The sequence below is a fragment of the Lepisma saccharinum genome, chromosome 20 (assembly GCF_977018435.1).
Source record: "Lepisma saccharinum chromosome 20, izLepSacc3.1, whole genome shotgun sequence".
Lineage (NCBI taxonomy): Eukaryota > Metazoa > Arthropoda > Insecta > Zygentoma > Lepismatidae > Lepisma > Lepisma saccharinum.
Genome location: NC_139248.1, coordinates 42,884,530 through 42,908,335, shown reverse-complemented (window position 1 = coordinate 42,908,335; position 23,806 = coordinate 42,884,530). Strand labels below are relative to the sequence as shown.

General features: G+C 38.4%; 1 protein-coding gene across 2 annotated transcripts in view; it reads left to right on the top strand.

Annotated features, from left to right (window-relative positions):
• Window positions 1-19,685, top strand: part of SmydA-3 (SET and MYND domain containing, arthropod-specific, member 3) — a 32,993-nt gene extending 13,308 nt beyond the window's left edge. Inside the window, exons 2-3 of one of the 2 annotated variants that reach the window (XM_083141426.1) lie at window positions 7,943-9,120; window positions 19,287-19,685. In XM_083141426.1, the coding sequence (XP_082997552.1) occupies window positions 7,995-9,120; window positions 19,287-19,525 (1,365 nt within the window). In that variant the 5' untranslated portion in view covers window positions 7,943-7,994 and the 3' untranslated portion in view covers window positions 19,526-19,685. The remainder of the gene's footprint in view (window positions 1-7,942; window positions 9,121-19,286) is intronic. The other variant, XM_083141425.1, reaches the window with a different exon arrangement.
• The last annotated feature ends 4,121 nt before the right edge of the window (window positions 19,686-23,806 follow it).

The following is a 23,806-nucleotide window of genomic DNA, read 5'->3' as shown; positions in this document are numbered from 1 at the left end:
AACACGAAGGCACCAGTCCTTATATTAGGACATTTCCATTTGCTGTCAGGAATTCCTGAGTGTGGAATCTCCTGACAGGTAATTGACACTACCTGACATGTGATTGATAGATACCTGGTGAGAGAGTGCCTTATCAATTGTATACTGGACATAAACAGCCATATGTTAAGCTGTAAAACTTTGTTGAGTTGAGTTGAGTTGAGTTGAGCCTTATCAATTCCTCCACTTCTGGACATAGACAGGTTCCTTATCTTCTGGACTCCTTCCCTCCTCTTTTCTTTCTTCGTTACTCTTCCTTCTTCTTTCCTCCTTCCATTCTCTCATCCTTTCCACTCTTTCTAGCACTTCTTTCCATTCTTTGTTAATTTTCAGCCCCCATTCCAGTTCATTATTTCTTCTTCTCCTTTTTCTCTATTTCCTTTGCCGCTTTCCACTTCCTCACTATTCGTCTCTTCTCCCTCCCTATAATCCTAGCCTTCTCCCATTCTATGTCGTGTCCCGTTTCTTTTGTGTGCTTGAATATAGAAATTTTCTCCCTCTTTAATCTTACGTCATCCTTATGTTGCTTCAACCTGTCTTTCAGTCTCTTTTTTGTTCCCCCTATGTACACACTTTCACATTCCTTCATCCTTCCTCCTCTCTGCTTTCTTCCTTCTTCTTGTTCGCTATCCTTAAAATGCTGCGGCCTCCCTTTCTGTACGTTTTTATGCCCGCCTTTCTAAGTACTTTGCTTATCGTCTCAGTGGCTTTCCCCATATTCCTTATACCAAACCACTTCTCTTTTTCTTTGTCTTTCCCCTCTCCTGTTTCTTTATCTTCTTCCTTCCTTCTTCTTCTGTTTACGTCGTTTGTCTTTCTTTTCGTGCCCATTCTTTTCTAGTTGCTCCCATAGACTCTCTATCTTTTTCTCTTTTTCTTCTTCTTTCGTGCATATTTTCTTGATTTTGTCTTCCATATTCTTTATAAAAAAATTTTTTGTCCCCTCACTCACATCACTTCTCTTGTGACAGAAGACTCCAGCTGCACACTTTTTCTGATGCCAAGTGGTCTCAATCTCCTTTCCTCTCTCCTTTTTCATCATTATATCTAGGAAACTTAATTTCTCTTCGTCTTCTATTTCAAGTTCCAGTAACATCCCTCGTGCTTCATCTTCTATTTCTTTGACAAATATGTCCAGCTGCCTCCTTGTTCCCCTCCATATGCCGAAACAATCGTCCACATATCTGCAGAATAGAATTATCTTTTCCCCTCCTTTTCCGATCACTTTCTTCTCCCATTCGATCAACACCAATTCTGCTAACACTGGGCTAAAAATATGGTTAGTTCTTTTCTAAAAGAAATTATATCTCAGCAAAAAAACAGCAATCGTCCAAAATATTTATCTGGCTGGATCCAAGCATGGCATGAGTTGTGGGCTGGTTATTCAATGCCTCGTTGTTCAGGACACCCACTCTCCAGGAAATAGGGAGCTCCTTACCTGATCGGTGCCGAAAATACGAACTACCTCGCAGTGTTCTTGGATCTGACAATCGCAGAATACTGAAATGGCTAATGCTGTAGCTTCAGGCGAGAAGGAACTGAATCAGAATATAAGGATGTGTCAGGGGTGAGTTTTAAAGATTTGATTGCATTTTGTTTTGCGGCACTTTACTCGTGCTTGTTACTTCATCAAATATTTTAAAGTTGCTAAGGCAACAACGGTTTAGGTACCAGTGAACAGCAGAGCCGCCCCAATTGCGTAGTAGTGACGTGGTCGCTTTGTAATCAAGGAACCTAGATTTGATCGTCAGTGGAGGCACATTCCACAGTGATTGGGACCCCACTTTTAGACTGTTCAGACCAGATTAGCCTGTACCAACAAATAAACCAATAGACAGAAATATTGTGGGTGGCAACTCGAGTAACGTAAAAAAAGTGGACACATAACTCTTGTAAGATATATAACAAAAATTGAGAGGTAGGAGACAAACACTTACAACAAATAAAATATAGGATTAATATTTCATTTGTGGTAAGTGTTTACTGTTTCCTACTTCTCAATTTTTGTTCTTTCCGCCCTTCTGGCACCTTTCCTATTATATTCCTGTGTGTGTGTCAAATGTGTATTTGGCTCCGACCATAGTGGACACATAGGAGACAACATGGTGACCTGCATGTTTAGTAGCAACTGTATCAAAATATATTTATCTTCCTTGTTACGTGCAGGTAACCATATTATCTCCTGTCTGTTCAGTATTACCAGAGGCTAAGTGCATGTGTTTATGTACCTGAGTAGCCAAATGGTTACAGCTCTCGCATTTGATGCAAGCGGTCCCGGGTGTGAATACCAGTGAGAGGCTCCAAACTTTCGGCGTTGACCTAGCGTCGTGAGCACAATTAGGGAGCAACTTGATAAGAAGAAGTAGCTGGCTTCGGTCTCGAAAGCCAGAAAACAGCTGGGACTCGATCCGCTGACCACGCGTCACCCAATCAACAAGCAGATCTGGCAGGTCCTGGCCTGTAGGGGTTGTTGCGCCATGGAGTTTAGTTCTAAATATATTTATTTATATATATAACATAAATGTTATAAGTCCTGCAGAAGTGGATGGTAATTTTGCCATTCGCGTGACACCAAGACTCACGACTTAATAACTTAATAGGACATGTTCAGCGAATTATCAATACAGCAACTTCCTGTATATTATTTTTCTGTTATTGTTACTTCTACACAATAAATAATATTAGTTCGAAATTTTAATGCTGGTGGAATTGACTGGGCTACTGGAAAGTTTGTATTGCTCTAATTATTATGTTAAAAGGAAGGCTGAAAAAATTGTTGAAATCGCAAAACTTTCAAATCTAGTTCAGCACAATGTATGGTATGACCCTTCACTGCCTTTTTGTGTTTTAGACCTTCTACTCACTAACATTTTCACTTGTAACATTAGTTTTAATGAATATCCTTTATCTAAAATTGATAAGTTTCAGCCACCGTTCTCATTTTATTTTGAATTGGATAGGTTTGAAAAAGATAATACAGATACAAGGGAAACTAGTATTTATAGATGTCTAATTTCGCTGGAAGTGATTATGTGAATGTTTATAATGAATTGTTACATTTACCATATATGGTTGAAATATCTAATGATATACAGAAATCTGTTATTGATCTGACTAGAAATGTGTATACGATATTAAAGAACAATATTCCTTCAAAAGTTAAAAGAACAAACAATCAACTTTCTTGGATGACAAGAAAATTAAAGGGAATCATCAATAAATGAGAAGATATCACGATGAATTTAAACTTACAAATAAGTGTGAATATTGCAGTACTTATTCCCAATTAAGGAAAATGTTTAAAAGGAATATTCTAACATGAAGGAGCAATACTATTCCTCCTTAGAAAACAATATTAATGGTGACGAGAATGCTTTTTGGTTTCACTTTAATAGAAAGAAGAGAGAAAATACTATCACTGAAATTATTTATGATAATGAATATTATATTGCTAATGCTTTTAGTGAGATTTTTCACAAATCTTTCTCAAAAAGAAGTCATGTAAATGTTAAAATATTAATTTTCATTCATACACCAACTTGATTGATGTACGTTATCTAGGAAAAGGATGTAAGTGATACAATTAACAAACTTAAAGTCAGGTCTTCGATAGGTCTTGATGGCATACCTAATTTTATTTTGAAAGTAAACAAATATATTTTTGTACCATTGTTAACTAAAATTTACAACATGTCACTTACTTCTGGAATATTTCCAGATATCTGGAAAAATGTGTTTATTTTACCTGTAACTAAAAACAATGATATTAATAACTATAGACCAATTACTACAGGGTGGCTCAATAAGTCACTTAACACCCTCAGTACAAGGCCACTGCGGCATTGAATGTGAAAATGGCGATGACCAATCATTGCCTGGCCAATGGGGGAACCACATTTTTCGACGTGTCTTTAACCAGTAAAAAAGTTATGACTGAACTCTTGTACCAATTTGCTCCTTTCGAGGTGTTAGAAAAATGCCTTAAAATTTGTTTAGCGCATCGGTAATGCATCGAGATCAAAGTGACGTCTAGGGAGAGAAGTTCACATGCCATTGCACACGATTTTAATCGGATACATCCATGAAGAGCTGCGCATTATAAATGGTTGTCGCGAACAATTTACAGTGTGACGCTTCCATTAAATGAAAAGTCCTTCACAGTGACAAGGCTAATGTTTATGTTCAGAAGGAAGTTCATAAACAGAATATGCGACCCTTGTCATCTGATAACTAACTTTGGACAAAAACAGGTTGATAACGTTCCCATAAGTGTTCTGGTGTTCTTCCTTATTGAAAAAACTCTGTAAAAAGTACCTTCTTCCATAGGCAAGGATGAAAAAAACTGTTTATTTAACAAATCCAAGTAGCCCTAAGCATTTAAGGTTCCGTTGATGGAAAATTGACTAACCAATCGTGTTCCACACAGCACGCCACACCATTAACTTACCAACACTAACCATTCAGCTTTGATCTGTCGAAAATGGGTTATCATATAAAAAGCATCAAATATTCTGTTTATGAACTTCCTTCTGAACATAAACATTAGCCTTGTCACTGTGAAGGACTTTTCATTTAATGGAAGCGTCACACTGTAAATTGTTCGCGACAACCATTTATAATGCGCAGCTCTTCATGGATGTATCCGATTAAAATCGTGTGCAATGGCATGTGAACTTCTCTCCCTAGACGTCACTTTGATCTCGATGCATTACCGATGCGCTAAACAAATTTTAAGGCATTTTTCTAACACCTCGAAAAGGAGCAAATTGGTACAAGAATTCAGTCATAACTTTTTACTGGTTAGAGATACGTCGAAAAAACCTTCACCATTGCGTTTCTCGTGAAATTCTAGCCCATTTTGATATGTCGCACGACCCCCTTCCCATTTAAAATTCTGAAGTTGAATTCAAGATGGCGGACATCAAGATGGCCGCCGACCGTGTGGGTGGCATCAATGTGGTTCCCCCTTGGCCAGGCAATGATTGGTCATCGCCATCACATTCCATGCCGCAGTGGCCTTGTACTGAGGGTGTTAAGTGACTTATTGAGCCACCCTGTATATTAAACGCCATGGTAAATTTTTTTGAACACATAATTGCTGAATATTTGTCTTTCTCTTTAAAACAATATATTGATGGAAATCAGCATGTTTTTTTTTAGAAAAAGTCTATATTACAAATTTATTGGTTTTAATAGTCTCTCTTAAATCTAACATTACGAAGCAATCCCAGAGTGATATTTTATTTATTGACTTGGCGAAAGCCTTTGATAGTGTCAGCCATCGGCTATTAATTTATAAACTCGACCAAATGGGATTATCACCACGATTTCTGAAATGGTTTTTCAACTTTCTAGTAAAAAAGTTTGTCTGTTAAGATTGGTGAAAAAACTTCTTCTAAAAAAGAAATACTTTGTGGAGTACCTCAAGGGTCGCCACTTGGCCCAATTCTATTTGCTGTTTTTATCAATGATGTTACTTTATGTTTTAAATCTAGCACATGTTTACTACATGCAGATAATATAAAAATTTTTAAGAGTATTTTAACAAATAATGATGTAGCTCACCTTCAGACTGATCTCGATAGAATGACATATTGGTGCAAGATTAACGAAATGGAAATTAACTTGAAAAAGTGTAAAGTTTTAAGATGTACTAAGGAAGTTCATTACATAGTCTCCAACTATTATATTTATCAAAATAAAGTCCAAGTGTGCGACAGTCATAAAGACTTAGGAATATTAATGGACTCCTCTCTCATATTTGATGAGCACATTTCAGAAATTTGCAAAAGAGCAAAGAAGATGCTTGGTTATATATTTTTTTCATGGAAAGTTTTTAAAAGAGAAGATAAATTAATATACCTGTATAAAACGATTTCGTCCTATTCTTGAATATGCTAATGAATGATGGTTTCTGACAGTCACCGGTAACCTTCAAAAAGTTGAATCAGTTCAAAAACTTTTTATCAGGTTATTTATTATGCACAAAGTTTTTAAAACAAATACTTTCACCAACATTACTCTGAATGGTTAACATAGTTGAATATGTTTACCTTAGAAGAAAGAAGAAAAATGAAAAGGATAAATTTAGTACAGAAGATGTCAACTTTCCAAATTGACAGTGAATAAGTTTTGAATAATCAACCTATATATATAAAAATGGATGTATGTGTTTGTGTGTGTGTCTGTGTGTGTGGGTGTGTATGCGTGTTTTTTCCGGCATAACTCTTGAACGCCTGGAGCAATTTCAATCAAACTTGGTATACATATCACTTGCAATCTGGAAATAATATTTTTGGGGTAAGACACCTCTGGCACCCCTAGGGGTGGGGTGGGAAAGGGTGGCATGTAAAAATAATCACGATGAATAATCCCAATGCCGTTGAACTCCAAGACACCCATGGTACCCCTAGGGGTGGGGGTGGGAAGTGCGTGACATGCAAAACGACCGATATTAGTGTGGAATCCATAGTTTACGGGGTCGCTAAGATGAATAGTGACACTCCCAATGCCGTTCAACTCCAAGTTCATTTTGCACTATAGTTAGAATTCATTATTTTCCTGTCTAATAGAATATTGGGATAAATAAATACGCGGGCAACGCCGGGTAATAAGCTAGTATATCTTATAAAATTCCCAAATATTCCCATAGATATATCTCAATTCTTACAGGTCTAAATAAGGCCAGAGGTTTAGTAGCTGATCTTGTTGAAACATACAATTTGAATTTATGATGATGCTTAAGATTGTAGGAGCCACTGTATTATTTTTATAATTATGTATTCAATTTTGTAATTTTGTATAACCAATTTTGACATACATGATTGTCAAATCGTGCTCATCACTTAAATAAATATTAATATTATTACTGTCGTTCAAAGCTTTTACGTGAAAAAAAATAGCTTTGATTCATTTCCTGAACACAACTCTTTCCTTTTTGATTCGTTCGTTTCATTCCTGACGATGACTTTCAAAGCATCCCCGATGGCGCAGTGGTAGCAACGTCTCATTGTAATCAATGGAGGGCACAGAGTGGTTCGGATCTCACTTTAAACTGTAGCTGCAATCCCGATTAGCCTTACTGTGCATAAAGTGGACTTAAAACACCAACTCAATCAACTCAACGACTTTCAAAGAGTCAAAAAGTAATGTTTCAGTGATTTCATTACCTCTGCCACTAAACAACACGGAGATCAAGATGCATCCCAAATTATAATTATAGTTAATAATTATTAACACGGTTGACTTTGGCCGGCCCCCGTGGTGGAGCGTCGAGCTACGACGCCGGGGGTCCCGGGTTCGAATCCTGGCCTGGGCATGGATGTTTGTAAGTGTCCATTTATCAATTTCATCATTCATCATTCAATTCGAACTGAAAGGGGCAGAAAAATGATACAGAGAAATAAGATAAATGAGATAATGAAAATGCGGATAACTTTTGATATTTAGACATTTCATGTGCTGCTTGTACAGTTTAAGTAAAATTAAGTTGGAATAGTAAGTACAGTCATGGGAACTTCTGATTTGTAAAGATTCCACTGAAATTTTGTAAGTGTCGCATAAAAAAAAAAAATAAGGGAGAATTTGAAGATTTGGCCAAAGCTTCATGCGGCCTGCCATACCAGTATGGTGTGAAATATTGCTGTTGATTGGCTCGTTCCAAAGCGGGAAGTGTCGTGTGTCGCTTCGGTCTGGAATCTCCATTTATACTTATCTTCCTTCTGTAGCTGTGAATTGAAGAATACTATGAAAGCTAGATGCTTCGGAAATAAAATAGTATTCTTTACATTTAGTGATGCACTATGAACTCCTTACTTTGTACTTGTACAAATTTTTATTTGTATTATGCGCATAATATTGAAGCATACAAGGTTTAACCTGTATTTATCTTTGAATTTTCCAGGTACACTGTAGCAGCACGGACCTTGGAACCTGGGGAAACCATAATTGACGAAATGCCTGTAGCCGTAGGACCAAAGCAAGACACCACACCCGTGTGCTTGGGGTGCTACACAGCGGTCGACGGTTCGTACCTGTGCTCTCGCTGCGGGTGGCCAGTGTGCGGGGCAGAATGCGAGGATGATCACAACCACAAGGACAACGAGTGCGAGATTTTCCAGAAAGCGGGAGTTCGATTCCAGGCAGCAGACAACGACTACACGGCCAACAGTCAGATGTACGAGTGCGTAACGCCTCTCAGGCTCCTCCTGGCCAAGGAAAGAGACCAGGAACGGTGGGAGAAGGAAGTGCAGATGATGCAGACGCACAACGAGCTGAGAAAGCAGACGCCCACTTGGGACGCCAACCAGGTGAACGTCGTGGATTTCCTCCGCAAAGCGTGCAAGCTTTCCGACCGATTTGACGAAGATCTGATCCATTCCATCTGCGGCATCCTCGAGGTGAACGCGTTCGAGGCGAGAGGACGAGGGACCAGCATTCGCGGCATCTACCCCCAGACTGCCATCATGTCTCACAGCTGCCTTTCCAACACCATCCACTCCATATACAAGAATTACAGAATCGTCGTCAGGGCCACCGTCAAGATAGAAAAGGGGCAGGAGATCACGACGACCTACACCCATACGTTGTCGCCGACGCTGATACGTCGGGAGCACCTGAAGCTTAGCAAGTTCTTCGACTGCGACTGCGACCGCTGCAAAGATCCAACGGAGCTCGGTTCGCACCTGAGCACCCTGAAGTGCACCAAGTGCGATCCCGGTCTGGTCCTCTCGACGGACCCGTTGAATCCCGCAGCCGAGTGGAAATGCACGCACTGCCCGTTCGCCACCAGCGGCAACGCGGTGAGGAAGGTGTACGCTGTCATCCAGGAGGAGATCGATTCCACGGACCCCAGCGACGTCGAAACCTTCGAGCTGATGGCCAAGAAGTACAAGAGCGTCCTTCACCCACTCCATGCCCACCACACTGCCATCAGGCACTCCCTGTCCCAGATGTACGGACGCGTTCCTGGTTACACGCTAGACGAGCTGCCCGATGTCCTTCTTGAAAGGAAGATCGACCTTTGCAAAAATCTTCTCAGAGTTGCTGATATCATCGAGCCGGGATACAGCAGATTAAGAGGTGCGTGTTTCGTATTGAAATTTTCTCCTACAGTACTTTAACAAATTCGCAAATCACTGTTATGAATTAAATGTGTACAATGTTTCTAAGCTTCATTTTGATCATCAAAGAATCAGCGTCCTTGAATCCACACAAATGAGTGTCAGTTTAATATTGTAAACCACATTTTATATTGTCGTTATGGAATAATTTTTTGAAACCTATGCTATAGATGAATAAATTGAAATGACTTCATAGCAACAATTACAGACGGTTTTCTAGCTATTGAAATGGGTTCTGCGTTAGTTTTTGTACCATTTTGACGTTTCAGATACACCATACACATGAGAATAATTCACTCATACTCATATAGAACCATATTTCATACGCATTAGTCTGTAATCAGCCGTAATTAGTTAAATATAACTAATCTAAACACCTAGAACACATGAACTTGCTTTTTACGTAGACATACGTACTTACGAAGCAACAGAAATTAGGCAGTGAATGTTAATGAGCTTTACTTGCGTAAACATTCCAATCGGTATAAACTGATGATGCTCGAACATATTCCATAGGAGCGTCAAAGTTACACAAAGTAATGCTTTTCCTTGGTCATGTGTGGTAGTACTTATGGAGGCGGCATAAATTAAAGCGTGCTCACATTGACTCACGATCAGTCATTACTACTTGTTGCCTTTTAAATTAACTACGAAATATACTTTAGGTTGACATGAACTAGTATTTGGTAAGTTTCATAGAGTGTACCAGTTTTGTTTTTGTAACCGAACAACCAATAAGTATCGAATGATTTACTTGTTGGCTCGAACAGAAAAATGGACAGGCTGATCGATTTTGATTTGATTTGATTTAGTTTATTTTACTTCGCGTTTTGTGCCTCTTGGCTAATTTGCGAAGATGGAGATGAGTGATGAAATGATGAAATTGATGAATGGACATTCACAAACAACCAAGCCCGACCGGGATTCGAACCCGGGACCCTTGGCGTCGCAGCGCGATGTGCTAACCACTCGGCCACAGGGTCGGGCAACAGGCTGATCGAGAATATGCCATGAAGTTGTCTATTTATTGATCAGTCGAAGCACCAAGTTAAAGGAGTTGATCCAGATAATTTATGTCGTGTTAAAATAGTAATAGGTAGCCAGCTATTTCAATGCGTCGAATATTACGTTGCGTTACTTTAGATTAATTCGAATTATAGAGCCCTTTCATTTCACCTAATAGTATCACATTTATAGCTTCAGTGGTTATTAAGATATCGATAGGTTAAATTGCTGTTGATTGTTGACAATCGAATGACTAATTCCCATAGAAACTACCTGAATCAATATAGGTGATTTGTGACGTGTTTAATTAGTATTTGTAAGATTTCCAACACAAGTGAATTTTAATTTTCAACTCTATAATTAGTGAGATAACGTGATGTTATGTGAGTCCAATTGTTGGTCTTGACGGGTAAGAAATTAAGGACTGATCATTAGGTAAGTCTATCAGTGAACCAAATTGTATCACTGAAGCTCTTGTAATCAGGGTTTCGGAGCGGAGTGAGGAGCGTACTAAAGGAGCGCTCCGGAGCGGAGTGGTTCGGCTTTCTGGGATACACGCTCCGATCCGGAGCGGAGCGTGATACAGCAGTACTCCGCTCCGGAGCGGAGCGTGGTGCTTTTGACAGCACGCTCCGATCCGGTAAAGGTTTGTTTTTACACGAATGCTGTAATGCAACTATGAATAATGGGAATGTGCACATTAAAGCCGACTTCCGTGACGGAGTGGTTATAGTAGAACCACATGGAAAAGAGCCTGCAGTCCTGTTTCCACGTACTCTAGTTGTTTGTCTGTATGATCGCCCCCGCTTGGAGGGGAGGGACAGAGTGGATCATGCTTCCTTTTGACCCTAGTCGAACGGGTAAAGGGAGGTGCGCGGGGACTTTTGGCCGTAGCTTTTGTGTTTGTGGTCGCTCTACAGCACAGCACCCTATGACGTCAGGGATCCGTGGGGTGGTTCAAATCCCGGCATGGGCTTGTACAGGGTCAACGAAGTTAGTAATAAGTTTGTTATATACACTTGTATGTTGAATTGTATCTTCTGCAAATATGCTGTATAAAGAAACAAACTGCCGAAGTACTAAGTGAGGCGAGTGTACAATCTTTGTGTGTATCGTTCATCAATTTAATCATAACATCGATCATCCCATCTTCGCGATTAGCCAAAAGCAACAAAGAAGAGAAGTAAAATGAACTAAATCAATCAATCAATCATGCACATTAAACATTGGTAAAACAATACAAGAATGTTGTTTTGGCTCAAGAGAGAGAGAGAGAGAGAGAGAGAGAGAGAGCTATAGTACGTAAATTGTTCATTTGATGTAAGTTGAAATATGAATTACGTAAATAGTATTTCTGTATTGAGATGTACTATTTTGTATTGTGACTCTTAGATATAAGAGTTTGAATGTTATGTGTTGAATGTGTTACGAATAATTTCAAGCAATCAGTTTCTCTGCTTTGCGGATTTGTCCGACCCACCTCCCCCATACAACAGACAGCTTCGTTTTGTGCCGTATTTCGTGTTCCTTACAGGTGACTCTGTGCAGTCGGCTATAGCTCGACCACAAGGAAAAAAACCTTCCGTCAAATGAGTTCGCGCATCTTCCCTGCCGTTGTCGGTGCTCGGGGCAGTGTTGCCAGGTCACACTTGAAAAAATCGGGAGAATAGTAGCGGATGAACGACGGGGACGGGGGGTGGCATAGGCGTTCGCAGTGGGGGGGGGGGGTGTAAGAGGACGTCCGCAGATTTTTTCCAGCGAAGGGGAAACAATGTATTTTTATCAGGGGGTAAACGAGGGTATATTGCCCCGTAATAATGTTGCCCTCTCAGAAAACGCCACTTGAGTTTGAAATTATAACGTTCATACATTCCTATTATAATGATGGATGTAAATTACTGTGACTGAAATCAACTCTCATACATCTGAAATAATAGCTACTTTTATGTCAACATTCATTTTCCAGAAGGGGAGGGGGTGGCGACCATCCTTGCACTTCCTTTTGGACGTCCATGCCGCTATATAATTTTGTAGAAAATGAAGTATTTAAGTTTAGAATAGTATATTAAGGATAGAAAATTAAGTAATTTCAAGCCGATGAAAGTTGGAAGCAACTACGGGGAAGGGGGTGCATTATTTCCTTTGCAATTGAACTATGCCGCTTCGATCTCTAGCAAATTTATTGTTATTAACACTCACATGCTTTCTTCGTCAGTTATGCTGCCTCTATGTTGCTGCATTCAATATATATACATTATATAATATATACATACACACACACACACACACACACACACACACACACACACACATGGACGTCCGCAGGATTTTTTCCAGGGAGGGGCATAGGAAGGTATTTTTTTCCAGGGGGGGCAAACGAAGGCAAAATTTCCCCAAAAATAGTGTTGTTCCCTAAAAAACATTGCTCAAATATGAATTTATGGTGTTCATGCAATAATTAACACAAATTATTGTGGCTAAAATGAAATTATGTGTGAAATACATATTTTTTGGTTGACTTTCATTTTCCAGGGGGGGCACGCCCCCCCCGCCTTGCCCCCCTTCCGGACGCCCATGCACACACACATGTATAAAATAATTTGCCCACGCTCCGAAGTCAGTGTTTCTACCTAGTAAGGCAAGGACGTTTCACTGTGTCTGTGTCACTTCATCCATTTCATCATTTTTTCATTCATCCATATTGTCATACTTACCCGTAGAGGCACAAAAGCGACGTAAAATAACTAAAATAGAAATAGATTTTCGGGTGGGATAAAATACAAGCATCTAAAAATAGTAACATAGTAATAAAATAATAATAATGTTCTAGCACAATTAAGTATCGTTTGGCATAATTTCACAGTTCAAACAGCACTTTTCATGGCTGAGTGGAGTTCCACTCTACCTCTCCCCTTCATGTTCAAGTAAGATGAGCAGGAAACGTGTTTTTGCAGGCCGTTGGAGGTGCCATAGCAATAGTTTATTAAGGAATTCTCCCAAGAAATCAATAGGTGTGGCAACACTGACATTGGCCGCGCCGAAGGCTCCTTCCCCCTGCCCTTTTCCCCACCCGCCAGCGCGATGAGGTTCTGGGCAGGTTTCTTTCCTTGTGGTTCCACTATAGCGCATTGGTCTTGTGCCCATTTCAAGAGGGAAGGAAGTTGAAACTGGTACATAGCTTGTTTGTGTGTGCTTTCGGGGTTGAGAACTTCGTTTGCTGCGCTGTACGTTGCGTTCGACGTATCCGTAGAGATACAGTATACTGTAATAATGAATTGAAGGAAACCATGCCGAGTTTTTATTTACAGTTTACCTGTTCAAGTAGGAATGGAAAGGTGCACAAAAAGAATTACAAAAATGTATGTAAAAGAAAACCAAGTATTTCGGTCAAGTTATTTCTATAATTGTAATCAACAATGACCAATTGTCCTTTCAACTAACTATAAGTTTCGATTTGTCTATTCCGGACTATTACCTTTGCCTTGCCTTTAATCGTATATTTCTCATGATCCGTAATTTTAAACAAATCCTAGATAAGTCGGTAAAAAAATAGGACACCGGAACTATGGAAAAGAAATATACTGTGATAGAGAAACAAACACAAAGGAAACACCAATGACGTTATGACTAGGGCTCGGATTTTTAGGTAAATAAATATTTTTTCTGCGAGTAGATATGACCTCGTAAGTGAGTTACAAATTCCGATCATAGTAATTGGAGCCTATATATCAAATTTTATTTCACATAAAAAAACATATTTTCCATTTTTTTTATGTAAATACATATTTCTTAATATTCGCTCATAAATGCATAAAATGAATGTTTTGTCCCAAAAATTTCACATAAAATTTCTTATCTACTTAAATTTTCTTATATTTTTAAGATTTCCCAGAAAAAAAATCAAAAGGTTTTTTTTTTTATAGTCGCTGTATTTATTTTCTCATCTTAGAGAGGGAAAAATTTCTGCAAGACCTGGCAACAGTATCCAGTCTGGATGTAACGAATTGTCCATACTGAGAGGTAAAACGTAAGCTCAACGTTCAGTAGTGGACAGATTGTTCCACAGTATTTGCTTGGCGTGGGAGAAGCACTAGTGTGTTTCGTTCGAAAGGTGCGAGTTTTCTGTAAGTGTGTGCGTGTTTGAAAATGCCGAAAGTGAAATCTGTACCAAGCTATCGTTTGCAGCAATATGTTGCAGAATTCAAGAACACATTTACCACTGAGGGAAAGCTACTCTTTTGTCAGCCCTGTGGAAAAGCCATAACAGCAGAACAGCGATCAGGTAACCCAACATGTGAATGGCAGTAAACATATTGCTGCAGTTGTGCGTGTGAAAAGCAAACAATCCCTTATTGGTGACCCCATCCCAAGTTCGTCCCAAGAACCATCCAAGTTTTCTCGTTATTGTGCGGATTTGTGTATGGCTTTTGTTTCTGCTGACATACCGCTTTATAAGGTGAATCATCCTCAGCTGCGAAATTTTTTAGGCAAATACACAAACATCGACACCCCAGATGAGTCTACTTTAAGGAAATGTTACCTCCCAAAGTGTTACGAAGAAACGATGCAGAAAATTCGCGATATCTGTGAGAATGAAAAAATCTGGGTCAGCATAGATGAAAGTACGGACTCAAGTGGTAGGAAAGTGGGAAATGTAGTTGTTGGGTTATTGAAAAATGATGAAACAATTTCAAGTAAGTCTTTTCTTTTAACGTGCCAAGAACTGTGTGCCACAAATCATGTTACAATTGCTAGACTGTTCAATGAAGCCATGCTGATATTGTGGCCAAGTGGGGTGAAGTTCGACAATGTTTTACTTTTGCTCACAGATGCTGCAGCATATATGAAGAAAGCAGCAGAAGGTCTTGCAGTCAGTTATCCTAAAATGACTCATGTTACGTGCATTGTTCATGGATTGCATAGGGTATGTGAAGAAATCAGAAATGTATATCCTAATGTAGAAAAATTGGTTTCGAATGGAAAAAAGGTGTTTGTGAAATCGCCAACAAGAATTGAAATCTTCAAAAAGGAAAATCCCCAAACACCGTTGCCACCCACACCTGTAGTTACGCGGTGGGGAACATGGCTTAATGCTGTTGCATACTATGCTGAAAATTTGGAAGAATTTTCATCTGTTGTTAATGGACTGAATAAAGAATAAAGATGATGCTTCTTCAATTGAAATTCTTCAAGGTATGTTGAGTGACTCTACATTAAGAAATGACCTGGCTTATATTTCTGCAAATTTGAGTTTCCTATGTAATACGATCAAGAAACTAGAAGCAACGGACATTCCTTTGTCAGAAGCAGTTAAAGAAGTTCGTGAAGTGGAGAGCAAGCTCAACAAACTTAATGGACCAAAGGCACAATTGCTTCGCAGAAAACTCCAAGATGTCATGGCAAAAAATTCCGGCTTTAAAATGATGTGTAACATTTCGAATGTATTGGACGGTGAACAGGAAGACAATATTGGATATTTAAGTGTGAGTGAAATATCATGCCTTAAGTATGCGAGGTTGACTTCATGTGATGTAGAACGAACATTTTCGCAGTATAAGGCACTGTTTCGAGACAATCGTCAGTCCTTTGTAATGGACAATTTGAAGATGACAGTTGTGGTGTATTGTAATTCACCATTTTTCAGCAAAACATGCTAATTTCATCTGGTGAGTAGAGCTGTTTTAAGCAGAAATTTTCAATATTTTTAGCACATAAAAATGCATATTTTCCATGTTTAAGTACATAAAGTGTAAATATTTTCCGTATTTTGAGCACATAAAAAATAAATATTTTTCTGATTTTTAGCACCTAAAAATCCGAGCCCTAGTTATGACACCATGGGTCAAACCAACACCATTTGTCGTTGAGAGCTAAACTCACATCCACGAACTCGCTGAAATATTCCCATGGAATTCGTTATTCGTCTGATATTGAATACCCAATGATGCTTTCTGTTATGTAATAGACATTTATGAAGTGCCAGATTTCAGAAAACACACACACACATACGTAAAAGATATGCATAAGAGGTTGTTCATTTGGAAATGAATTTCCAAGTTGTATTTTTATGCTCTTGTGAATAGATGTAAAGGAAAGTGAAGTCTCTTATTGTTAAACAGAATTACAAATGTATATTTGCTTGAGGATTAATTTATCACAATATACATTGCAATTATACATTCAACATACGTTGAAACAATGCCTTTTGTTATGGACTTTAGGTGGATTTAAGACTCAACAATACGCTATCGAGAATAGACCTACAGTTTAAATCCTACCTAAAGTGGGATTCGAGCCACTATGTCCTTCCACCGGGTATCGATCCCAGTGCCCCTTTATTACAAGGAGACGTTGTTACCACTATGTTATCGGGGTACGGCGCGCTACATTATTTTCCAGTACACATTTATCTATTCTCTCATTATCATCGTCGCTATTAGCCTAAATTCAAAGCTAAGTAACAAAAATCAAATCAAATGCCATCAGTGAGGAAGGAACGTATTTCTCGCAGCCCTGTTTTTCAAAATGAAACCATAAAATTCAGGACATGACCCTATTCAAGTAGATAATATTACATTTTGTGTTTACCACAGTTATTAAGGTTTATACATCTTGTTTCGACTTATCTGCTGACTACACATTGTTCATTACTGAAAACTTGCTTTCAGTTTGCTGTGTATAACGTACTCAATACAAAAAAATATTAATTTTATACGTATACGTTTTCTGGCTTTCTAGACTCAGAAAGTTAAATATAGCAACATTCCATTCGTCGTTTTTCCAAAATGTTTGCAATTTTCTTATAACCACCATGCCTATTTCCAGGTTACTGCTTACAAACTTGAAATGTTAGATATGGCAACCGAACATTTTGTAATGTTTGCAGTAGTATACGTATGTAACCATTAAATGCGTATTTCAACTTCCTGCCTTTAAAATTGGGAAAAAGAATCGATATGACAACCCTGTATTTCATACTATTTAAATTCCCCTGTTCGGCTGTATACAAACAACATTCCGATTTTCGACTTTATACCTTCATGAAAGTAAACCAAATGTGGCAACTTACATTTTTGGTTAAGCCGGTTTTCAACTTTCTAGTGTCAAGATTTAAAAAAAAGTTAGATATGAAAACTCTGTATTTCAAATTAAAACGTTTCCTTATTGGCCGACGGTAACATTAATAAGCATGATTCCGAATTTCAGCTTCATACATTCAAAAATCGAAAAGTTAAAATTAGCAACCTGAATTTCCAATTACTTAAAACTTTTCCCTTTCGCTACATTAAAAGTATCATACATAACCAGCGTAAAAGAAGGTTAGATATGGCAATCATGCACCAGCGAGTGTTTTGCATGAACACCTGTCTGCCTTTTATCTTCCTCCGTACAAGTTGCTTCGCCGTTCCTCTGCGCGCTCCTAGCCTTTTAGAAGGTAGAATGGATTTTATGCAGTAGTTTCGCCAGTGTTACTCGAACCAATATTCCGGAATAACTCACTTCTCCCGCGGCGTGGACTGTAACGTCGGGCCGATATGTCGAAGTGCTTAGCCCGAACCAGAAGTTGAACAGAAATAAGTTTCAGTCGCGATCCCTGGTGGCAGGAAATGAGAGAGTGGTTCCATTCTCTCAACTTATAAAACCACAGGTGGCACACCTGCTATTGAAATATATTGTCCCCAGAAGTAGTAGTAGAGTAGTAAAAGTGATAATGAAAATGTAATAATAATAATAATAATAATAATAATAATAATAATAATATCGCTCTCTTCACGAAAACAGTCCAGTATTATCCAACATCGGAGCACTCCGGAGTCGCTCCGGAGCGGACTGCGCAAGTTCTTAGAATTTCGCTCCTCGCTCCGGAGCGGAGCGAGAAATTTTTCAACTTCATCTGCTCCGATCCGGAGCGGAGCGTGTCAAGGTAGCGCTCCGCTCCGGAGCGGAGTGAACCATTTTCTAAAATTTCGCTCCTCGCTCCGAAGCGGAGCGAGAAATTTTCCGATTCCCGCTGTTCCGCTCCGGAGCGGAGCGGGCTAAGACATCGCTCCGCTCCGGAGCGAAGCGAACCATTTCTTAGAATCTCGCTCCTCGCTCCGGAGCGTGGGCAACAGTCGGAGCGTTGATCCGCTCCGCTCCGAAACCCTGCTTGTAATCTCTCAGAAATGACAGATAAACGGACAATCGACAAACGACTAATACCTAACAGCTTTCCTATCATCTTGTTTTTTAATGGCTGATAAGTCAATAATATTATATCGAATATCATTTTTCAAAGTTTCCAGCATTAACACTGAACCCGTTATACGCAAATTTGCAGGACCTAAAAGAAGTCGTAGACACACATTAAAATGAAGGACGATGAAAAGTTTCCTGCCACTAACAGGTATAAAAAGTAAAGTAAAAAGTAAAGTTCTCCCCTGTGCATAGCACCACGCCATGAAGGCGTATAGGGGGTGTGGGGGTAACGCCCCACACTTTCTTGATCCGGTCGTGAGTGGGGGTGATGTGATCAGCATCACGCCCCTGACCGCCTTTACCCCCCAGGGTTTCCCCCAGGTACCCATGTTATTCGACGCTGGGTGGGCGCCGGAGCCGCTTCCATCGTTAGAAAAGTTCCCGGATTTGAACCGACCGGGGATCGAACCCGGGACCTTTAGCATGGTAGTCAGACGCGTTACCGACTGAGCCACCGCGGCCACCACTAACAGGTATAAACTGTTCGATATTCGCGAGTGTTTTTTAATCATTTCATAACAACGATCAACTTTCCTGACTGTACTTTATACTGACTACGTGTTTATATAGAAAGCTAATTAAATAATTACGTATTCTAGAATCCATGAAGTATTTTTTTTTTTCAAATTATATGAAACTTGTTCTTATATTTTCATATTCCATTTAATAATATAGAATATCAAATATAAATATTGTATTACGGTCAAAATGATATGAAAATATAAGTACCAAATTTACTCAAAAACACAGAAACATAGGAAAGTATTACACAGTCACATTTTTGGATGCCTATATGTCTATGGTAAGGTGAAAACTAAGTTAATACAAGAGAAATATGTCAATATACTTCCACCTAACAATATTGCTAATTTTATCTTTCAGGTATGACCCTATACGAGCTTCATGCACCAGTTTTGATCTATGGCAGAAATCTATGCCAGTATGGAGAAATTGACGAGAAGGGCATGCGGAAGAGTTTTGAAGAAGCAGCGGGCTATCTGAAAGAATCGGCAACCATTTTACAGCTGGAGGATCCAGAGTCACCTGAGGGAATAATCGGCCAAGTGGCAGCACAGTCGGCTGCTCAGTTGGAACAAACAATTCAGCAACTTCCTCAGTGAAGTGTAACCTGGTACTTTGTTACATAGATGAGTAAATCACCTGATTATGAAGTACATTAACATGATATTATCATTACATACCCTGTAACATATTTATACATATAGTGGCTATGAGATGTATATTATTACAATATTAATCATGAACTAAAATATTTTAGTGTGATCAATAAATATATTTCCAAAACATGTTTTTCCATACTTAGTATCCTTAATTACGTTGTTAAATATCCTTATTTTTCATATCTTGTGTCACATACAATCAGTCCCGTGGCTAGATATTTGGGCGCCCTAGGTAAGATTGTTGTTTGGCGTCCTCTTCCCCTCCACTTGTACTACCAAGCACCGACATTTTATATGCCTCTTTCGATATTTATATCCTACAAATTTTTAAACGAGGGAACAGAAAAACTCATTTAAAATAATATAGGTTATATTTAAAGATGGATGTGATAAGGGGCAACAAACTTCGCCCTATCAAGCCCACCATTGGTGCATGACGTTCCTTGCCCCGTCCCTCCCGCCGAGAAGTCATCTTAACTCAGCTTCGAATAGGACACAGCCGTCTCTCTCACATATCATCATTTTCTGCAACGGCTGGACCCTCCGTTGTGTAGTGTCTGTAATGACGTTTTAAATGTTCGGTACATCTTTCTAGAATGTGCTAATTTTAATTTCTTCAGAAAAAGTCTTGACCTTCCAAACGTTTATTCTTCCATGCTGAGAGATGATGACAGTGTTTTAACAAATTTGTTTAGGTTTTTGAGAAGAGCGGGCCTTTTATACTATTTCTGACGAAGGTTTTCTACTAGCCTTACCTTTTTTTAATTGTTGTGCCTGTCCCTTTACAATTTTCACTTTTCAAGGGGCCCTTTACACCACTTTTTAATTTTTAAAGTAAGGGTTTTAGATAAGGGGATTTTTCCTCTTATACTTAGAAGGGTGCCAAAAGGCCATACCCGCCGAGACAACCAAAAAATCTAACTCAATCAATCAATCAATTGTAATTTGTAATTCTGAATAAAAAGAAGTCAGAATATATAAGAATCGTATTTCAGTTATGTCTTAGTGTCTGGAACACATCTTTAAAAACGCACTACAGTGACACGTTCTTTTAAGCAAAAAATGATCACATGAAGACTCGTGTGCCTCTCAGGGTATGGGTAATATCTCTGTTCGTTCTTTGGTCAAATGAAATCAAAGTTAACTTTTCACAAAGAAGAAGAAGAAGAAGTATATTTTACATCTTAGCAAAATAAAAATACTTATGTGCATAAATCCATTGCAGTCAAAGAAATAACAGCTTCTCACAATTCAGCTTGACCATTCTTTAAAAATCTTAGCCAGAACTAAAGACAAAATGCAATCGTAATTCCCATGGCAACAACTCATACAAGATATGCACATAAAGGTCAGTCACTATCCTGTGACGTCATCATTTTAAATATTGGCTAAGCGCAGAAATCAATTTAAATAGATTAAAAAATAACATTTGTACAACAAGAAAGTTAATTTGCAGAGTACAATAAACATTTGTACAAGAGGAAAGGACGTGTCAACACTCAACCAAAATAACAACGCCAAAATTATTGACTTTTTCATGACCTTTTATTGACTATTTATCGTTTCTCTAAACTTTTATTTAATTGACCCCACTTAGGTAAAGTTGGAAATTAGCACAGTTAAAATAAATAATAAAGCAATATTTCCTTACAGGCAGTAAATTATTTTTCTTTAATGAAAAACCCCTACCAAGAGGTCGGTTAAGATGGAAACTGAAGCTCTACTTTAACAAGATAATTAGACTTGTTTCATCTATTAATGCATGTAAAAATTAATGCTTCAGACATCATCCTGAATGGGGAATGGCCACATTTTAAAATATTTTTACTAAACTTCACGCATACAAGAATGTAATTCTTAAGAAATAAAGCTGAACAAATCTTAACCACAACTCAAAACAATTTTAGATTTCTAAATATACATAAACAGCTGTAAGGGAAAGCTTGCATATGATAGGATAGGTATAGACCTGGAAAATAATAAAGCAAAACAGCTATCACTCAATCAATTGCTCAGATTAGCATCATAAATTAAGAATAAGAGCAATTCAGAAGGTCATCATCGCCTTATCAGGGTTTAAGGGGTGACCCTTTCCGAAATGTCAACCTTTCTTCCACGTAATCTACCTGGCACACTAGCGAGGCTATGGCGCCGGACTAACAGCCAGTATAATCTTCTGTGTAGCTCGTGTTGTGGCATCCATATATGTTTGGGTTCGTCCCTTCATCTATCTCATCTTACCATCATTCATCCTCATCTTCGCGATTAGCCAAAAGTGGCAGAAAAGAAAAGTGAAGGAAAATAAACTAAATCAATCAATCTCTTGATTTTTCTTAACTTATTGACCTACCTGTTGATTTCTTGTCTTTTTCTTGACTTTCAAGACCATCTTGACGTAAGCATTAAGTAAGCATATTGTTAAATATATATCTACATACAGGGTAAGTCTGTAATTTGGTATGAACCTTATAAATCGAAATGGATTGAGGTCGTTCCCGAGTTGAATGGAGACATCTATTTTCACTCCTCCCCAAATTCAAGTACCTAGATATCACTTCATCACTTGAAAATCTTCAAAAGGGACAAGAGTCGAGTAACACCTTGTATGTTTTCCTTTCCCCCTTACATCTACCAAGTGTAAATTTCTCCGTCGCATATTCTGATTGTGTTTCCTTAAAAAAAAAGTTGAATTGCACCTTGGTCTTCAGCCCCCCTAGCCTATCCCTCGCTATGGATCTGCATATAATAGCTCCTTATACTCAGGGCCGAACTGGGTCTGCCAAAAGGGCGGTGGCAATTTTCATTAAGAGGGCGCCCCCAAGAAATCGTTGATTGTAATGGCCTATCATCACAGTAATGGCTGAATTACCACATAACTGACTAACTAACTCCCTAGCCTTTTTAAACCCGAAGGTTCATGGCTGCAGCAACACAGGCCTTCCATCTTTCCCTGTCTTGAGCAAGTTCTATATACTCTTTTCCATCCCTACCAATTTCCCTTAGTTCCATCTCAACGTTGTACCTCCATCTTCGTCTTGGCCTTCCTACAGGTCTCTTACCATCAGGTTTCCCAACAAGAATCCTGTAAACTCCTCTTTCCTCTCCCATTCGTGCCACATGGCCTGCCCACCTAAGTCTTCTTGATTTAATTATTCTAATAATATCTGGACATGAATACAAATTATGTAGTTCTAAATTAGGTAACCTTCTCCACTCACCTGTCTCCTCATCCCTTTTAGGTCCAAAGATTTTCCTAAGGATCTTATTTTCAAATACTCTCAATTTATGTTCCTCTTTCAATGTAATGGACCAAGTTTCACATCCATATAATACTACAGGCAAAATTACTGTTTTGTATATTTTAACTTTTAGTTTCTTAGATATTAAACGAGAAGACAAAAGTTTATGAAGAGAGAAGTAACATGCATTTCCTGAATTAAGCCTACTTTTTATTTCCTCTTTAATATAATTTGCATTTGTTAATATTACTCCTAAGTATTTGAATTTGGAAACTGGTTCAAACGAGTTGTTATCAATAATTAGATTTTGATTATTACCTAACACTTGGTTTCGGCCTGTAAGCATATATTTAGTTTTCTCTTTGTTAACTTCCAAACCTATCTCTTTAGCAGTTTTGAAAAATATTTTAGCATTATTCTTAATTGTATTCACATCATCCCCAAGTAAGTCTACATCATCTGCATATGCTAACAACTGAGTCACACCATATAATTTTAGTCCTTCTTTAGTTTCTTTTACCTTCCTAACAGCATATTCTAAGGCAAAATTAAAGAGCAGTGGAGATAATGCATCCCCTTGTTTTAACCCATCATGAATTGTAAATTTGTCAGACATATTAATACCCACACGAATTTTACTTTCTGTTTCACTGGTGCATATTTTTATCATACTAACAAGCTTCTTAGGTATTCCAAACTCTACTAATATATTATATAATTTATCTCTTTTGACCGAATCATATGCTTTTTTGAAATCAATGAATAGCTGATGGACATTTTGATTATATTCCCATTTTTTTTCAAGTGTCTGTCTGATGTGAAAAATTTGATCTGTAGTTGATCTGTTACGTTTAAATCCACATTGATAATCACCTGTAATTTCATTAGCATATGGGGTTCTTCTTGTTAAAAGAATGTTAGATAATATTTTATATGTTGTTGAGAGTAGAGAAATTCCACGGTAATTATTGCAGTTCATGTT